This window comes from Telmatherina bonti (assembly GCF_933228915.1).
Source record: "Telmatherina bonti genome assembly, chromosome: 8".
In the NCBI taxonomy this organism is placed as follows: domain Eukaryota; kingdom Metazoa; phylum Chordata; class Actinopteri; order Atheriniformes; family Telmatherinidae; genus Telmatherina; species Telmatherina bonti.
The window spans coordinates 1,588,510-1,608,134 of NC_136626.1; the positions used below are offsets into that span (position 1 = coordinate 1,588,510).

Consider the following 19,625-nt stretch of genomic DNA (forward strand, 5'->3'; position numbering starts at 1 on the left):
CTTTATGTCTACACGTCTTCGTGTCTACGCGTCTTCGTGTCTACATATCTTTATGTCTACACGTCTTCGTGTCTACATATCTTTATGTCTACACGTCTTCGTGTCTACGCGTCTTCATGTCTACATATCTTTATGTCTACGCGTCTTCGTGTCTACGCGACTTCGTGTCTACGCGTCTTCGTGTCTACAGTCTTCGTGTCTACAGTCTTCGTGTCTATATATCTTTATGTCTACGCGTCTTCGTGTCTACGTATCTTCTTGTCTACGCATCTTGTCTACGCGTCTTCGTGTCTATATATCTATGTCTACGCGTCTTCGTGTGTACGCGTCTTTGTGTCTACTTATCTTTATGTCTACACGTCTTCGTGTCTACGCATCTTCATGTCTACGCATCTTCGTGTCTACGCATCTTCGTGTCTACGCATCTTCTTGTCTACGCATCTTCGTGTCTACGCATCTTCTTGTCTACGCATCTTCGTGTCTACGCATCTTCGTGTCTACGCATCTTCGTGTCTACGCATCTTCTTGTCTACGCATCTTCGTGTCTATATATCTTTATGTCTACACGTCTTCGTGTCTACGCGCCGTCGTGTCTACATATCTTTATGTCTACACGTCTTCGTGTCTACGCGTCTTCGTGTCTACATATCTTTATGTCTACACGTCTTCGTGTCTACGCATCTTTATGTCTACACATCTTCGTGTCTATATATCTTTATGTCTACGCGTCTTTGTGTCTACAAGTCTTCGTGTCTACGCATCTTTATGTCTATGCGTCTTCGTGTCTATGCGTCTTCGTGTCCACATATCTATGTCTACACGTCTTCGTGTCTACGCATCTGCTTGTCTAGGCATCTTCGTGTCTATATATCTTTATGTCTACACGTCTTCGTGTCTACGCGTCTTCGTGTCTATATATCTTTATGTCTACGCGTCTTCGTGTCTACACATCTTCGTGTCTACGCGTCTTCGTGTCTACATATCTTTATGTCTACACGTCTTCGTGTCTACATATCTTTATGTCTACACGTCTTCGTGTCTACGCATCTTCTTGTCTACGCATCTTCGTGTCTATATATCTTTATGTCTACACGTCTTCGTGTCTACGCGCCGTCGTGTCTACATATCTTTATGTCTACACGTCTTCGTGTCTACGCGTCTTCGTGTCTACATATCTTTATGTCTACACGTCTTCGTGTCTTCGTGTCTACGAATATCTATGTCTACACGTCTTCGTGTCTACATATCTTTATGTCTACACGTCTTCGTGTCTACGCATCTTTATGTCTACACATCTTCGTGTCTATATATCTTTATGTCTACGCGTCTTTGTGTCTACAAGTCTTCGTGTCTACGCATCTTTATGTCTACACGTCTTCGTGTCTATGCGTCTTCGTGTCTACATATCTTTATGTCTACACGTCTTCGTGTCTACGCATCTTCGTGTCTACGCATCTTCGTGTCTACGCATCTGCTTGTCTAGGCATCTTCGTGTCTATATATCTTTATGTCTACACGTCTTCGTGTCTACGCGTCTTCGTGTCTATATATCTTTATGTCTACGCGTCTTCGTGTCTACATGTCTTCGTGTCTACGCATCTTCTTGTCTACGCGTCTTCGTGTCTATATATCTTTATGTCTACGCGTCTTCGTGTCTACGCGTCTTCGTGTCTACATATCTTCTTGTCTACGCATCTTCTTTTCTACACGTCTTCGTGTCTACGCGTCTTCGTGTCTACATATCTTTATGTCTACACGTCTTCGTGTCTACGCGTCTTCGTGTCTACATATCTTTATGTCTACACGTCTTCGTGTCTACATATCTTTATGTCTACACGTCTTCGTGTCTACGCGTCTTCATGTCTACATATCTTTATGTCTACACGACTTCGTGTCTACGCGTCTTCGTGTCTACATATCTTTATGTCTACGCGTATTCGTGTCTACATATCTTTATGTCTACACATCTTCGTGTCTACGCGTCTTCGTGTCTACATATCTTTATGGCTACACGTCTTCGTGTCTACATATCTTTATGTCTACACGTCTTCGTGTCTACATATCTTTATGTCTACATGTCTTCGTGTCTACATATCTTTATGTCTACACGTCTTCGTGTCTACGCGTCTTCATGTCTACACGTCTTAGCGTCTACATATCTATGTCTACGCGTCTTCGTGTCTACGCGTCTTCGTGTCTGCATATCTCTATGTCTACGCGTCTTCGTGTCTACGCGTCTTCGTGTCTACACGTCTTCGTGTCTACATATCTTTATGTCTACACGACTTTGTGTCTACGCGTCTTCGTGTCTACGCGTCTTCGTGTCTACGCGTCTTCGTGTCTACATATCTTTATGTCTACGTGTCTTCGTGTCTACATATCGCTATGTCTACGCGTCTTCGTGTCTACACGTCTTCATGTCTACACGTCTTCGTGTCTACATATCTATGTCTACACGTCTTTGTGTCTATATATCCTTATGTCTACGCGTCTTCGTGTCTACGCGTCTTCGTGTCTACGCGTCTTCGTGTCTACACGTCTTCGTGTCTACATATCTTTATGTCTACACGTCTTCGTGTCTACGCGTCTTCGTGTCTACATATCTTTATGTCTACACGTCTTCGTGTCTACGCGTCTTCGTGTCTACATATCTTTATGTCTACACGACTTCGTGTCTACGCGTCTTCGTGTCTACACGTCTTCGTGTCTACACATCTTTATGTCTACGCGTCTTCGTGTCTACACGTCTTCGTGTCTACATATCTATGTCTACGCGTCTTCGTGTCTACGCGTCTTCGTGTCTGCATATCTCTATGTCTACGCGTCTTCGTGTCTACGCGTCTTCATGTCTACACGTCTTCGTGTCTACACGTCTTCGTGTCTACATATCTTTATGTCTACACGACTTTGTGTCTACGCGTCTTCGTGTCTACGCGTCTTCGTGTCTACGCGTCTTCGTGTCTACATATCTTTATGTCTACACGACTTTGTGTCTACGCGTCTTCGTGTCTACGCGTCTTCGTGTCTACGTGTCTTCGTGTCTACATATCTCTATGTCTACGCGTCTTCGTGTCTACACGTCTTCATGTCTACACGTCTTCGTGTCTACATATCTATGTCTACACGTCTTCGTGTCTACATATCTATGTCTACACGTCTTTGTGTCTATATATCCTTATGTCTACGCGTCTTCGTGTCTACGCGTCTTCGTGTCTACGCGTCTTCGTGTCTACGCGTCTTCGTGTCTACACGTCTTCGTGTCTACATATCTTTATGTCTACACGTCTTCGTGTCTACATATCTTTATGTCTACACGTCTTCGTGTCTACATATCTTTATGTCTACACATCTTCGTGTCTACGCGTCTTCGTGTCTACATATCTTTATGTCTACACGACTTCGTGTCTACGCGTCTTCGTGTCTACACGTCTTCGTGTCTACACATCTTTATGTCTACGCGTCTTCGTGTCTACATATCTATGTCTACGCGTCTTCATGTCTACACGTCTTCGTGTCTACATATCTATGTCTACACGTCTTCGTGTCTATATATCCTTATGTCTACGCGTCTTCGTGTCTACACGTCTTCGTGTCTACACATCTTTATGTCTACGCGTCTTCGTGTCTACATATCTATGTCTACACGTCTTCGTGTCTACATATCTATGTCTACACGTCTTCGTGTCTATATATCCTTATGTCTACGCGTCTTCGTGTCTACACGTCTTCGTGTCTACGCATCTTCTTGTCTACACGTCTTCGTGTCTACGCATCTTCTTGTCTGCGCGTCTTCGTGTCTATATATCTTTATGTCTACGCGTCTTCGTGTCTACGCGTCTTCGTGTCTACATATCTTCTTGTCTACGCATCTTCTTGTCTACACGTCTTCGTGTCTACGCGTCTTCGTGTCTACATATCTTTATGTCTACACGTCTTCGTGTCTACGCGTCTTCGTGTCTACATATCTTTATGTCTACACGTCTTCGTGTCTACATATCTTTATGTCTACACGTCTTCGTGTCTACGCGTCTTCATGTCTACATATCTTTATGTCTACGCGTCTTCGTGTCTACGCGTCTTCGTGTCTACGAGTCTTCGTGTCTACGAGTCTTCGTGTCTACATATCTTTATGTCTACGCGTATTCGTGTCTACATATCTTTATGTCTACACATCTTCGTGTCTACGCGTCTTCGTGTCTACATATCTTTATGTCTACACGTCTTCGTGTCTACATATCTTTATGTCTACACGTCTTCGTGTCTACATATCTTTATGTCTACATGTCTTCGTGTCTACATATCTTTATGTCTACACGTCTTCGTGTCTACGCGTCTTCATGTCTACACGTCTTAGCGTCTACATATCTATGTCTACGCGTCTTCGTGTCTACGCGTCTTCGTGTCTGCATATCTCTATGTCTACGCGTCTTCGTCTCTACGCATCTTCATGTCTACACGTCTTCGTGTCTACACGTCTTCGTGTCTACATATCTTTATGTCTACACGACTTTGTGTCTACGCGTCTTCGTGTGTACGCGTCTTCGTGTCTACATATCTTTATGTCTACGTGTCTTCGTGTCTACATATCTCTATGTCTACGCGTCTTCGTGTCTACGCGTCTTCATGTCTACACGTCTTCGTGTCTACATATCTATGTCTACACGTCTTTGTGTCTATATATCCTTATGTCTACGCGTCTTCGTGTCTACGCGTCTTCGTGTCTACGCGTCTTCGTGTCTACATATCTTTATGTCTACACGTCTTCGTGTCTACGCGTCTTCGTGTCTACATATCTTTATGTCTACACGTCTTCGTGTCTACGCGTCTTCGTGTCTACATATCTTTATGTCTACACGACTTCGTGTCTACGCGTCTTCGTGTCTACACGTCTTCGTGTCTACACATCTTTATGTCTACGCGTCTTCGTGTCTACATATCTATGTCTACGCGTATTCATGTCTACACGTCTTCGTGTCTACATATCTATGTCTACACGTCTTCGTGTCTATATATCCTTATGTCTACGCGTCTTCGTGTCTACGCGTCTTCGTGTCTACATATCTTTATGTCTACACGTCTTCGTGTCTACGCGTCTTCGTATCTACATATCTTTATGTCTACACGACTTCGTGTCTACGCGTCTTCGTGTCTACACGTCATCGTGTCTACACATCTTTATGTCTACGCGTCTTCGTGTCTACATATCTATGTCTACGCGTCTTCGTGTCTACACGTCTTCGTGTCTACATATCTATGTCTTCACGTCTTCGTGTCTATATATCCTTATGTCTACGCGTCTTCGTGTCTACGCGTCTTGAGGTCGTATAGACATGAAGACGTGTAGGAGACGCGGAGACATGAGGTCGTATAGACATGAAGACGTGTAGGAGACGCGGAGACATGAGGTCGTATAGACATGAAGACGTGTAGGAGACGCGGAGAAATGAGGTCGTATAGACATGAAGACGTGTAGGAGACGTGGAGAAATGAGGTCGTATAGACATGAAGACGTGTATGAGACGTGGAGACATGAGGTCGTATAGACATGAAGACGTGTAGGAGACGTGGAGACATGAGGTCGTATAGACATGAAGACGTGTAGGAGACGCGGAGAAATGAGGTCGTATAGACATGAAGACGTGTAGGAGACGCGGAGACATGAGGTCGTATAGACATGAAGACGTGTAGGAGACGCGGAGAAATGAGGTCGTATAGACATGAAGACGTGTAGGAGACGCGGAGAAATGAGGTCGTATAGACATGAAGACGTGTATGAGACGTGGAGAAATGAGGTCGTATAGACATGAAGACGTGTAGGAGACGCGGAGACATGAGGTCGTATAGACATGAAGACGTGTAGGAGACGCGGAGACATGAGGTCGTATAGACATGAAGACGTGTAGGAGACGCGGAGACATGAGGTCGTATAGACATGAAGACGTGTAGGAGACGTGGAGACATGAGGTCGTATAGACATGAAGACGTGTAGGAGACGCGGAGACATGAGGTCGTATAGACATGAAGACGTGTAGGAGACGCGGAGACATGAGGTCGTATAGACATGAAGACGTGTAGGAGACGCGGAGACATGAGGTCGTATAGACATGAAGACGTGTAGGAGACGCGGAGACATGAGGTCGTATAGACATGAAGACGTGTAGGAGACGCGGAGACATGAGGTCGTATAGACATGAAGACGTGTAGGAGACGCGGAGACATGAGGTCGTATAGACATGAAGACGTGTAGGAGACGTGGAGAAATGAGGTCGTATAGACATGAAGACGTGTAGGAGACGTGGAGAAATGAGGTCGTATAGACATGAAGACGTGTAGGAGACGTGGAGAAATGAGGTCGTATAGACATGAAGACGTGTAGGAGACGTGGAGAAATGAGGTCGTATAGACATGAAGACGTGTAGGAGACGCGGAGACATGAGGTCGTATAGACATGAAGACGTGTAGGAGACGCGGAGACATGAGGTCGTATAGACATGAAGACGTGTAGGAGACGCGGAGACATGAGGTCGTATAGACATGAAGACGTGTAGGAGACGCGGAGACATGAGGTTGTATAGACATGAAGACGTGTAGGAGACGTGGAGAAATGAGGTCGTATAGACATGAAGACGTGTAGGAGACGCGGAGACATGAGGTCGTATAGACATGAAGACGTGTAGGAGACGTGGAGAAATGAGGTCGTATAGACATGAAGACGTGTAGGAGACGTGGAGAAATGAGGTCGTATAGACATGAAGACGTGTAGGAGACGTGGAGACATGAGGTCGTATAGACATGAAGACGTGTAGGAGACGCGGAGACATGAGGTCGTATAGACATGAAGACGTGTAGGAGACGCGGAGACATGAGGTCGTATAGACATGAAGACGTGTAGGAGACGCGGAGACATGAGGTCGTATAGACATGAAGACGTGTAGGAGACGCGGAGAAATGAGGTCGTATAGACATGAAGACGTGTAGGAGACGCGGAGACATGAGGTCGTATAGACATGAAGACGTGTAGGAGACGCGGAGACATGAGGTCGTATAGACATGAAGACGTGTAGGTGACGCGGAGACATGAGGTCGTATAGACATGAAGACGTGTAGGAGACGTGGAGACATGAGGTCGTATAGACATGAAGACGTGTAGGAGACGCGGAGACATGAGGTCGTATAGACATGAAGACGTGTAGGAGACGCGGAGACATGAGGTCGTATAGACATGAAGACGTGTAGGAGACGCGGAGACATGAGGTCGTATAGACATGAAGACGTGTAGGAGACGCGGAGACATGAGGTCGTATAGACATGAAGACGTGTAGGAGACGTGGAGAAATGAGGTCGTATAGACATGAAGACGTGTAGGAGACGTGGAGAAATGAGGTCGTATAGACATGAAGACGTGTAGGTGACGTGGAGAAATGAGGTCGTATAGACATGAAGACGTGTAGGAGACGCGGAGACATGAGGTCGTATAGACATGAAGACGTGTAGGAGACGCGGAGAAATGAGGTCGTATAGACATGAAGACGTGTAGGAGACGTGGAGAAATGAGGTCGTATAGACATGAAGACGTGTAGGAGACGTGGAGAAATGAGGTCGTATAGACATGAAGACGTGTAGGAGACGTGGAGAAATGAGGTCGTATAGACATGAAGACGTGTATGAGACGCGGAGACATGAGGTCGTATAGACATGAAGACGTGTAGGAGACGCGGAGACATGAGGTCGTATAGACATGAAGACGTGTAGGAGACGCGGAGAAATGAGGTCGTATAGACATGAAGACGTGTAGGAGACGCGGAGACATGAGGTCGTATAGACATGAAGACGTGTAGGAGACGCGGAGACATGAGGTCGTATAGACATGAAGACGTGTAGGAGACGTGGAGAAATGAGGTCGTATAGACATGAAGACGTGTAGGAGACGCGGAGACATGAGGTCGTATAGACATGAAGACGTGTAGGAGACGCGGAGACATGAGGTCGTATAGACATGAAGACGTGTAGGAGACGTGGAGAAATGAGGTCGTATAGACATGAAGACGTGTAGGAGACGCGGAGACATGAGGTCGTATAGACATGAAGACGTGTAGGAGACGTGGAGAAATGAGGTCGTATAGACATGAAGACGTGTAGGAGACGTGGAGAAATGAGGTCGTATAGACATGAAGACGTGTAGGAGACGTGGAGAAATGAGGTCGTATAGACATGAAGACGTGTAGGAGACGTGGAGAAATGAGGTCGTATAGACATGAAGACGTGTAGGAGACGTGGAGACATGAGGTCGTATAGACATGAAGACGTGTAGGAGACGTGGAGAAATGAGGTCGTATAGACATGAAGACGTGTAGGAGACGTGGAGAAATGAGGTCGTATAGACATGAAGACGTGTAGGAGACGTGGAGAAATGAGGTCGTATAGACATGAAGACGTGTAGGAGACGTGGAGACATGAGGTCGTATAGACATGAAGACGTGTAGGAGACGCGGAGACATGAGGTCGTATAGACATGAAGACGTGTAGGAGACGTGGAGAAATGAGGTCGTATAGACATGAAGACGTGTAGGAGACGTGGAGACATGAGGTCGTATAGACATGAAGACGTGTAGGAGACGCGGAGACATGAGGTCGTATAGACATGAAGACGTGTAGGAGACGTGGAGACATGAGGTCGTATAGACATGAAGACGTGTAGGAGACGCGGAGACATGAGGTCGTATAGACATGAAGACGTGTAGGAGACGCGGAGACATGAGGTCGTATAGACATGAAGACGTGTAGGAGACGCGGAGACATGAGGTCGTATAGACATGAAGACGTGTAGGAGACGCGGAGACATGAGGTCGTATAGACATGAAGACGTGTAGGAGACGCGGAGACATGAGGTCGTATAGACATGAAGACGTGTATGAGACGCGGAGACATGAGGTCGTATAGACATGAAGACGTGTAGGAGACGCGGAGACATGAGGTCGTATAGACATGAAGACGTGTAGGAGACGTGGAGAAATGAGGTCGTATAGACATGAAGACGTGTAGGTGACGTGGAGAAATGAGGTCGTATAGACATGAAGACGTGTAGGAGACGTGGAGAAATGAGGTCGTATAGACATGAAGACGTGTAGGAGACGTGGAGAAATGAGGTCGTATAGACATGAAGACGTGTAGGAGACGTGGAGAAATGAGGTCGTATAGACATGAAGACGTGTAGGAGACGCGGAGACATGAGGTCGTATAGACATGAAGACGTGTAGGAGACGCGGAGAAATGAGGTCGTATAGACATGAAGACGTGTAGGAGACGTGGAGAAATGAGGTCGTATAGACATGAAGACGTGTAGGAGACGCGGAGACATGAGGTTGTATAGACATGAAGACGTGTAGGAGACGCGGAGACATGAGGTCGTATAGACATGAAGACGTGTAGGAGACGTGGAGAAATGAGGTCGTATAGACATGAAGACGTGTAGGAGACGCGGAGAAATGAGGTCGTATAGACATGAAGACGTGTAGGAGACGTGGAGAAATGAGGTCGTATAGACATGAAGACGTGTAGGAGACGTGGAGAAATGAGGTCGTATAGACATGAAGACGTGTAGGAGACGCGGAGACATGAGGTCGTATAGACATGAAGACGTGTAGGAGACGTGGAGAAATGAGGTCGTATAGACATGAAGACGTGTAGGTGACGTGGAGACATGAGGTCGTATAGACATGAAGACGTGTAGGAGACGTGGAGACATGAGGTCGTATAGACATGAAGACGTGTAGGAGACGTGGAGAAATGAGGTCGTATAGACATGAAGACGTGTAGGAGACGTGGAGACATGAGGTCGTATAGACATGAAGACGTGTAGGAGACGTGGAGAAATGAGGTCGTATAGACATGAAGACGTGTAGGAGACGTGGAGAAATGAGGTCGTATAGACATGAAGACGTGTAGGTGACGTGGAGAAATGAGGTCGTATAGACATGAAGACGTGTAGGAGACGCGGAGACATGAGGTTGTATAGACATGAAGACGTGTAGGAGACGCGGAGACATGAGGTCGTATAGACATGAAGACGTGTAGGAGACGTGGAGAAATGAGGTCGTATAGACATGAAGACGTGTAGGAGACGTGGAGAAATGAGGTCGTATAGACATGAAGACGTGTAGGAGACGCGGAGAAATGAGGTCGTATAGACATGAAGACGTGTAGGAGACGCGGAGACATGAGGTCGTATAGACATGAAGACGTGTAGGAGACGCGGAGACATGAGGTCGTATAGACATGAAGACGTGTAGGAGACGCGGAGACATGAGGTCGTATAGACATGAAGACGTGTAGGAGACGCGGAGACATGAGGTCGTATAGACATGAAGACGTGTAGGAGACGCGGAGACATGAGGTCGTATAGACATGAAGACGTGTATGAGACGCGGAGACATGAGGTCGTATAGACATGAAGACGTGTAGGAGACGCGGAGACATGAGGTCGTATAGACATGAAGACGTGTAGGAGACGTGGAGAAATGAGGTCGTATAGACATGAAGACGTGTAGGTGACGTGGAGAAATGAGGTCGTATAGACATGAAGACGTGTAGGAGACGTGGAGAAATGAGGTCGTATAGACATGAAGACGTGTAGGTGACGTGGAGAAATGAGGTCGTATAGACATGAAGACGTGTAGGAGACGCGGAGACATGAGGTCGTATAGACATGAAGACGTGTAGGAGACGTGGAGAAATGAGGTCGTATAGACATGAAGACGTGTAGGAGACGTGGAGAAATGAGGTCGTATAGACATGAAGACGTGTAGGAGACGCGGAGACATGAGGTCGTATAGACATGAAGACGTGTAGGAGACGCGGAGACATGAGGTCGTATAGACATGAAGACGTGTAGGAGACGCGGAGACATGAGGTCGTATAGACATGAAGACGTGTAGGAGACGCGGAGACATGAGGTCGTATAGACATGAAGACGTGTAGGAGACGCGGAGACATGAGGTCGTATAGACATGAAGACGTGTATGAGACGCGGAGACATGAGGTCGTATAGACATGAAGACGTGTAGGAGACGCGGAGACATGAGGTCGTATAGACATGAAGACGTGTAGGAGACGTGGAGAAATGAGGTCGTATAGACATGAAGACGTGTAGGAGACGTGGAGAAATGAGGTCGTATAGACATGAAGACGTGTAGGAGACGTGGAGAAATGAGGTCGTATAGACATGAAGACGTGTAGGAGACGCGGAGACATGAGGTCGTATAGACATGAAGACGTGTAGGAGACGTGGAGAAATGAGGTCGTATAGACATGAAGACGTGTAGGAGACGTGGAGAAATGAGGTCGTATAGACATGAATACGTGTAGGAGACGCGGAGACATGAGGTCGTATAGACATGAAGACGTGTAGGAGACGTGGAGAAATGAGGTCGTATAGACATGAAGACGTGTAGGAGACGTGGAGAAATGAGGTCGTATAGACATGAAGACGTGTAGGAGACGCGGAGAAATGAGGTCGTATAGACATGAAGACGTGTAGGAGACGTGGAGAAATGAGGTCGTATAGACATGAAGACGTGTAGGTGACGTGGAGAAATGAGGTCGTATAGACATGAAGACGTGTAGGAGACGTGGAGAAATGAGGTCGTATAGACATGAAGACGTGTAGGAGACGTGGAGAAATGAGGTCGTATAGACATGAAGACGTGTAGGAGACGTGGAGAAATGAGGTCGTATAGACATGAAGACGTGTAGGAGACGCGGAGACATGAGGTCGTATAGACATGAAGACGTGTAGGAGACGCGGAGAAATGAGGTCGTATAGACATGAAGACGTGTAGGAGACGTGGAGAAATGAGGTCGTATAGACATGAAGACGTGTAGGAGACGCGGAGACATGAGGTTGTATAGACATGAAGACGTGTAGGAGACGCGGAGACATGAGGTCGTATAGACATGAAGACGTGTAGGAGACGTGGAGAAATGAGGTCGTATAGACATGAAGACGTGTAGGAGACGCGGAGAAATGAGGTCGTATAGACATGAAGACGTGTAGGAGACGTGGAGAAATGAGGTCGTATAGACATGAAGACGTGTAGGAGACGTGGAGAAATGAGGTCGTATAGACATGAAGACGTGTAGGTGACGTGGAGACATGAGGTCGTATAGACATGAAGACGTGTAGGAGACGTGGAGACATGAGGTCGTATAGACATGAAGACGTGTAGGAGACGTGGAGAAATGAGGTCGTATAGACATGAAGACGTGTAGGAGACGTGGAGACATGAGGTCGTATAGACATGAAGACGTGTAGGAGACGTGGAGAAATGAGGTCGTATAGACATGAAGACGTGTAGGAGACGTGGAGAAATGAGGTCGTATAGACATGAAGACGTGTAGGTGACGTGGAGAAATGAGGTCGTATAGACATGAAGACGTGTAGGAGACGCGGAGACATGAGGTTGTATAGACATGAAGACGTGTAGGAGACGCGGAGACATGAGGTCGTATAGACATGAAGACGTGTAGGAGACGTGGAGAAATGAGGTCGTATAGACATGAAGACGTGTAGGAGACGTGGAGAAATGAGGTCGTATAGACATGAAGACGTGTAGGTGACGTGGAGAAATGAGGTCGTATAGACATGAAGACGTGTAGGAGACGCGGAGACATGAGGTCGTATAGACATGAAGACGTGTAGGAGACGTGGAGAAATGAGGTCGTATAGACATGAAGACGTGTAGGAGACGCGGAGACATGAGGTCGTATAGACATGAAGACGTGTAGGAGACGTGGAGAAATGAGGTCGTATAGACATGAAGACGTGTAGGAGACGTGGAGAAATGAGGTCGTATAGACATGAAGACGTGTAGGAGACGTGGAGAAATGAGGTCGTATAGACATGAAGACGTGTAGGAGACGTGGAGAAATGAGGTCGTATAGACATGAAGACGTGTAGGAGACGTGGAGAAATGAGGTCGTATAGACATGAAGACGTGTAGGAGACGTGGAGACATGAGGTCGTATAGACATGAAGACGTGTAGGAGACGCGGAGACATGAGGTCGTATAGACATGAAGACGTGTAGGAGACGTGGAGAAATGAGGTTGTATAGACATGAAGACGTGTAGGTGACGTGGAGAAATGAGGTCGTATAGACATGAAGACGTGTAGGAGACGCGGAGACATGAGGTCGTATAGACATGAAGACGTGTAGGAGACGCGGAGAAATGAGGTCGTATAGACATGAAGACGTGTAGGAGACGTGGAGAAATGAGGTCGTATAGACATGAAGACGTGTAGGAGACGTGGAGAAATGAGGTCGTATAGACATGAAGACGTGTAGGAGACGTGGAGAAATGAGGTCGTATAGACATGAAGACGTGTAGGAGACGTGGAGACATGAGGTCGTATAGACATGAAGACGTGTAGGAGACGCGGAGAAATGAGGTCGTATAGACATGAAGACATGTAGGAGACGTGGAGACATGAGGTCGTATAGACATGAAGACGTGTAGGAGACGTGGAGAAATGAGGTCGTATAGACATGAAGACGTGTAGGAGACGTGGAGAAATGAGGTCGTATAGACATGAAGACGTGTAGGAGACGCGGAGAAATGAGGTCGTATAGACATGAAGACGTGTAGGAGACGTGGAGAAATGAGGTCGTATAGACATGAAGACGTGTAGGAGACGTGGAGAAATGAGGTCGTATAGACATGAAGACGTGTAGGAGACGTGGAGAAATGAGGTCGTATAGACATGAAGACGTGTAGGAGACGTGGAGAAATGAGGTCGTATAGACATGAAGACGTGTAGGAGACGTGGAGACATGAGGTCGTATAGACATGAAGACGTGTAGGAGACGCGGAGACATGAGGTCGTATAGACATGAAGACGTGTAGGAGACGTGGAGAAATGAGGTCGTATAGACATGAAGACGTGTAGGAGACGTGGAGAAATGAGGTCGTATAGACATGAAGACGTGTAGGAGACGTGGAGAAATGAGGTCGTATAGACATGAAGACGTGTAGGAGACGTGGAGAAATGAGGTCGTATAGACATGAAGACGTGTAGGAGACGTGGAGAAATGAGGTCGTATAGACATGAAGACGTGTAGGAGACGTGGAGAAATGAGGTCGTATAGACATGAAGACGTGTAGGAGACGTGGAGACATGAGGTCGTATAGACATGAAGACGTGTAGGAGACGTGGAGAAATGAGGTCGTATAGACATGAAGACGTGTAGGAGACGTGGAGAAATGAGGTCGTATAGACATGAAGACGTGTAGGAGACGTGGAGAAATGAGGTCGTATAGACATGAAGACGTGTAGGAGACGCGGAGACATGAGGTCGTATAGACATGAAGACGTGTAGGAGACGTGGAGACATGAGGTCGTATAGACATGAAGACGTGTAGGAGACGTGGAGACATGAGGTCGTATAGACATGAAGACGTGTAGGAGACGTGGAGACATGAGGTCGTATAGACATGAAGACGTGTAGGAGACGTGGAGAAATGAGGTCGTATAGACATGAAGACGTGTAGGAGACGTGGAGAAATGAGGTCGTATAGACATGAAGACGTGTAGGAGACGCGGAGAAATGAGGTCGTATAGACATGAAGACGTGTAGGAGACGCGGAGACGTGAGGTCGTATAGACATGAAGACGTGTAGGAGACGTGGAGAAATGAGGTTGTATAGACATGAAGACGTGTAGGAGACGCGGAGAAATGAGGTCGTATAGACATGAAGACGTGTAGGAGACGTGGAGAAATGAGGTCGTATAGACATGAAGACGTGTAGGAGACGCGGAGACATGAGGTCGTATAGACATGAAGACGTGTAGGAGACGCGGAGACATGAGGTCGTATAGACATGAAGACGTGTAGGAGACGCGGAGACATGAGGTCGTATAGACATGAAGACGTGTAGGAGACGCGGAGACATGAGGTCGTATAGACATGAAGACGTGTAGGAGACGCGGAGACATGAGGTCGTATAGACATGAAGACGTGTAGGAGACGCGGAGACATGAGGTCGTATAGACATGAAGACGTGTAGGAGACGCGGAGACATGAGGTCGTATAGACATGAAGACGTGTAGGAGACGCGGAGACATGAGGTCGTATAGACATGAAGACGTGTAGGAGACGTGGAGAAATGAGGTCGTATAGACATGAAGACGTGTAGGAGACGTGGAGAAATGAGGTCGTATAGACATGAAGACGTGTAGGAGACGTGGAGACATGAGGTCGTATAGACATGAAGACGTGTAGGAGACGCGGAGAAATGAGGTCGTATAGACATGAAGACATGTAGGAGACGTGGAGACATGAGGTCGTATAGACATGAAGACGTGTAGGAGACGTGGAGAAATGAGGTCGTATAGACATGAAGACGTGTAGGAGACGTGGAGAAATGAGGTCGTATAGACATGAAGACGTGTAGGAGACGCGGAGAAATGAGGTCGTATAGACATGAAGACGTGTAGGAGACGTGGAGAAATGAGGTCGTATAGACATGAAGACGTGTAGGAGACGTGGAGAAATGAGGTCGTATAGACATGAAGACGTGTAGGAGACGTGGAGAAATGAGGTCGTATAGACATGAAGACGTGTAGGAGACGTGGAGAAATGAGGTCGTATAGACATGAAGACGTGTAGGAGACGTGGAGACATGAGGTCGTATAGACATGAAGACGTGTAGGAGACGCGGAGACATGAGGTCGTATAGACATGAAGACGTGTAGGAGACGTGGAGAAATGAGGTCGTATAGACATGAAGACGTGTAGGAGACGTGGAGAAATGAGGTCGTATAGACATGAAGACGTGTAGGAGACGTGGAGAAATGAGGTCGTATAGACATGAAGACGTGTAGGAGACGTGGAGAAATGAGGTCGTATAGACATGAAGACGTGTAGGAGACGTGGAGAAATGAGGTCGTATAGACATGAAGACGTGTAGGAGACGTGGAGAAATGAGGTCGTATAGACATGAAGACGTGTAGGAGACGTGGAGACATGAGGTCGTATAGACATGAAGACGTGTAGGAGACGTGGAGAAATGAGGTCGTATAGACATGAAGACGTGTAGGAGACGCGGAGAAATGAGGTCGTATAGACATGAAGACGTGTAGGAGACGCGGAGAAATGAGGTCGTATAGACATGAAGACGTGTAGGAGACGTGGAGACATGAGGTCGTATAGACATGAAGACGTGTAGGAGACGTGGAGACATGAGGTCGTATAGACATGAAGACGTGTAGGAGACGTGGAGAAATGAGGTCGTATAGACATGAAGACGTGTAGGAGACGTGGAGAAATGAGGTCGTATAGACATGAAGACGTGTAGGAGACGCGGAGAAATGAGGTCGTATAGACATGAAGACGTGTAGGAGACGCGGAGACGTGAGGTCGTATAGACATGAAGACGTGTAGGAGACGTGGAGAAATGAGGTTGTATAGACATGAAGACGTGTAGGAGACGCGGAGAAATGAGGTCGTATAGACATGAAGACGTGTAGGAGACGTGGAGAAATGAGGTCGTATAGACATGAAGACGTGTAGGAGACGCGGAGACATGAGGTCGTATAGACATGAAGACGTGTAGGAGACGCGGAGACATGAGGTCGTATAGACATGAAGACGTGTAGGAGACGCGGAGACATGAGGTCGTATAGACATGAAGACGTGTAGGAGACGCGGAGACATGAGGTCGTATAGACATGAAGACGTGTAGGAGACGCGGAGACATGAGGTCGTATAGACATGAAGACGTGTAGGAGACGCGGAGACATGAGGTCGTATAGACATGAAGACGTGTAGGAGACGCGGAGACATGAGGTCGTATAGACATGAAGACGTGTAGGAGACGCGTGTCTCCAGGCGGATCAGCAGCGTCTCAGCTGACTCCTCGTGTCTCCTCACACAAACCAGCGTCTGTGAGTCTGGAAGCTACAAACAAAAAGTCTGTCCTACTTCTGTCCAATCAGCTTTCAGTCCTGAGTCACACGGCTCTGAGGCGTTAGGTGTTCCGTCTTACCTGGGACGTCCTCAGAAAGGAAGGCCGAATGCCTGGACACAAAGAGTTTCAGCTGCTGATCTAGAACGGCAACGTCCAGATCCACGGGCCAGCAGCGTAGACCTGGAAGACAGACAGGGAACGTCACCACTCCACGTGTTCTTCCAGCATTCCAGATGTTCTACCATCAGAATATTCTGTACTAATTTCCCACAACTACAGATGTTTTAACCGATCAGGAACCTCGGTGGTTCAAAGTGGAGCCAGAAGCTGCAGGAATAAACATTTTTACAGCAGAAATAAACATGTTTACAGCAGGAATAAACATGTTTACAGCAGTAATAAACATGTTTACGGCAGGAATAAACATGTTTATGGCAGAAATAAACATGTTTACAGCAGTATTTAACATGTTTACAGCAGGAATAAACATGTTTACGGCAGGAATAAACATGTTTATGGCAGAAATAAACATGTTTACAGCAGTATTTAACATGTTTACAGCAGGAATAAACATGTTTACGGCAGGAATAAACATGTTTATGGCAGAAATAAACATGTTTACAGCAGTATTTAACATGTTTACAGCAGAAATAAACATGTTTACGGCAGAAATAAACATGTTTACGGCAGAAATAAACATGTTTACAGCAGTATTAAACATGTTTACAGCAGGAATAAACACATTTACAGCAGCAATAAACATGTTTACAGCAGGAATAAACATGTTTACAGCAGTATTAAACATGTTTACAGCAGGAATAAACATGTTTACAGCAGAAATAAATATGTTTACAGCAGAAATAAACATGTTTACAGCAGAAATAAACATGTTTACAGCAGAAATAAATATGTTTACAGCAGAAATAAACATCTTTACAGCAGGAATAAACATGTTTACAGCAGGAATAAACATGTTTACAGCAGAAATAAACATGTTTACAGCACGAATAAACATGTTTACAGCAGAAATTAACATGTTTACAGCAGGAATAAACATGTTTACAGCAGCAATAAACATGTTTACAGCAGGAATAAACATGTTTACAGCAGTATTAAACATGTTTACAGCAGGAATAAACATGTTTACAGCAGGAATAAATATGTTTACAGCAGGAATAAACATGTTTACAGCAGAAATAAATATGTTTACAGCAGAAATAAACATGTTTACAGCAGAAATTAACATGTTTACAGCAGGAATAAACATGTTTACAGCAGAAATAAACATGTTTACAGCAGAAATAAACATGTTTACAGCAGGAATAAACATGTTAACAGCAGAAATAAATATGTTTACAGCAGAAATAAACATGTTTACAGCAGAAATAAACATGTTTACAGCAGAAATAAATATGTTTACAGCAGAAATAAACATCTTTACAGCAGGAATAAACATGTTTACAGCAGAAATTAACATGTTTACAGCAGGAATAAACATGTTTACAGCAGGAATAAACATGTTTACAGCAGGAATAAACATGTTTACAGCAGGAATAAACATGTTTACAGGGGAGGAGGAAGATGAAGTTTCAAGGTGTTGAGATTTCCAGGCAGAGTGAGATCTCTGTCCACATTTACACCCATCTCTGTCAGATGGGTCACTTCCTCTGCAAACAGGAAGTTCCAGTTGTTTAGTAAGGACTTCCTCTTTGTGTGTCTGACGTCACGTATCCTCCTGCTGATGGGTCAGCCCGGTTCTGGTTCTGGATCCTCCTTCTGACACCTGGTCCACGTGAAGACCAGAACCAGAACTGGATCAGAACCAGAACTGGATCAGAACCAGAATTGGATCAGAACCAACAGTGGATCAGAACCAGAAGTCGATCAGAACCAACAGTGGATCAGAACCAGAAGTCGATCAGAACCAACAGTGGATCAGAACCAGAACTGGATCAGAACAAACACTGGATCAGAACCAGAACTGGATCAGAACCAACAGTGGATCAGAACCAACAGTGGTTCAGAAACAGAACTGGATCAGAACCAAAAGTGGATCAAAACCAGAACTGGATCAGAACCAGAACTGGATCAGAACCAAAAGTGGATCAGAACCAGAACTGGATCAGAACTAATAGTGGATCAGAACCAAAAGTGGATCAGAACCAAAAGTGGATCAGAACCAGAACTGGATCAGAACCAAAAGTGGATCAGAACCAGAACTGGATCAGAACTAACACTGGATGAGAACCATAGTCTCAGAGAACTCAAATCCAGAACTCTGAGTCTGGATTTGATCACCAATCAGAAAATGTATTGGGAAGTGATCAGTTGATGTTTTAAATGACTTCCCTGATCCTGGTTCTGGTTCTGACCCAGTTTCACCGGAACTTGAGGAAATATTGTCAAAAGTTTGATCCAGTTTCAAATGAAAGTTCAAAATCCGCAGATTAACCCTGGACCGGGACCCAGCGTTCTGTGTCCGGTTCTGGATCGGAACATGAGAAAGTCAACTTTTCTTCTACTTTTACGATGAAGGACGTTCAGACTTCCCGCGGCTTGGTTCCACCCAACCCACTCACCCGAGTCTATGTGCCGCAGCAGCTGCTCCAGCAGGCCGGCGGGCGGAGGGGCTCCCACCACCACCAGCACCGAGCAATCCGC

At 46.1% G+C, this 19,625-nt stretch overlaps 1 protein-coding gene across 2 annotated transcripts in view; it reads right to left on the minus strand.

Moving 5' to 3' along the window:
* The window catches only part of map1sa (microtubule-associated protein 1Sa), a gene marked incomplete at its 5' end in the record, with an annotated part of 51,873 nt that overhangs the window by 32,200 nt on the left and 48 nt on the right, over positions 1–19,625 (minus strand). For both annotated transcript variants that reach the window (XM_079244625.1, XM_079244624.1), the window contains 2 exons: positions 17,043–17,144; positions 19,544–19,625. The exon at positions 19,544–19,625 is cut by the window's right edge and continues 48 nt beyond it. In XM_079244625.1, the coding sequence (XP_079100751.1) occupies positions 17,043–17,144; positions 19,544–19,625 (184 nt within the window). The remainder of the gene's footprint in view (positions 1–17,042; positions 17,145–19,543) is intronic.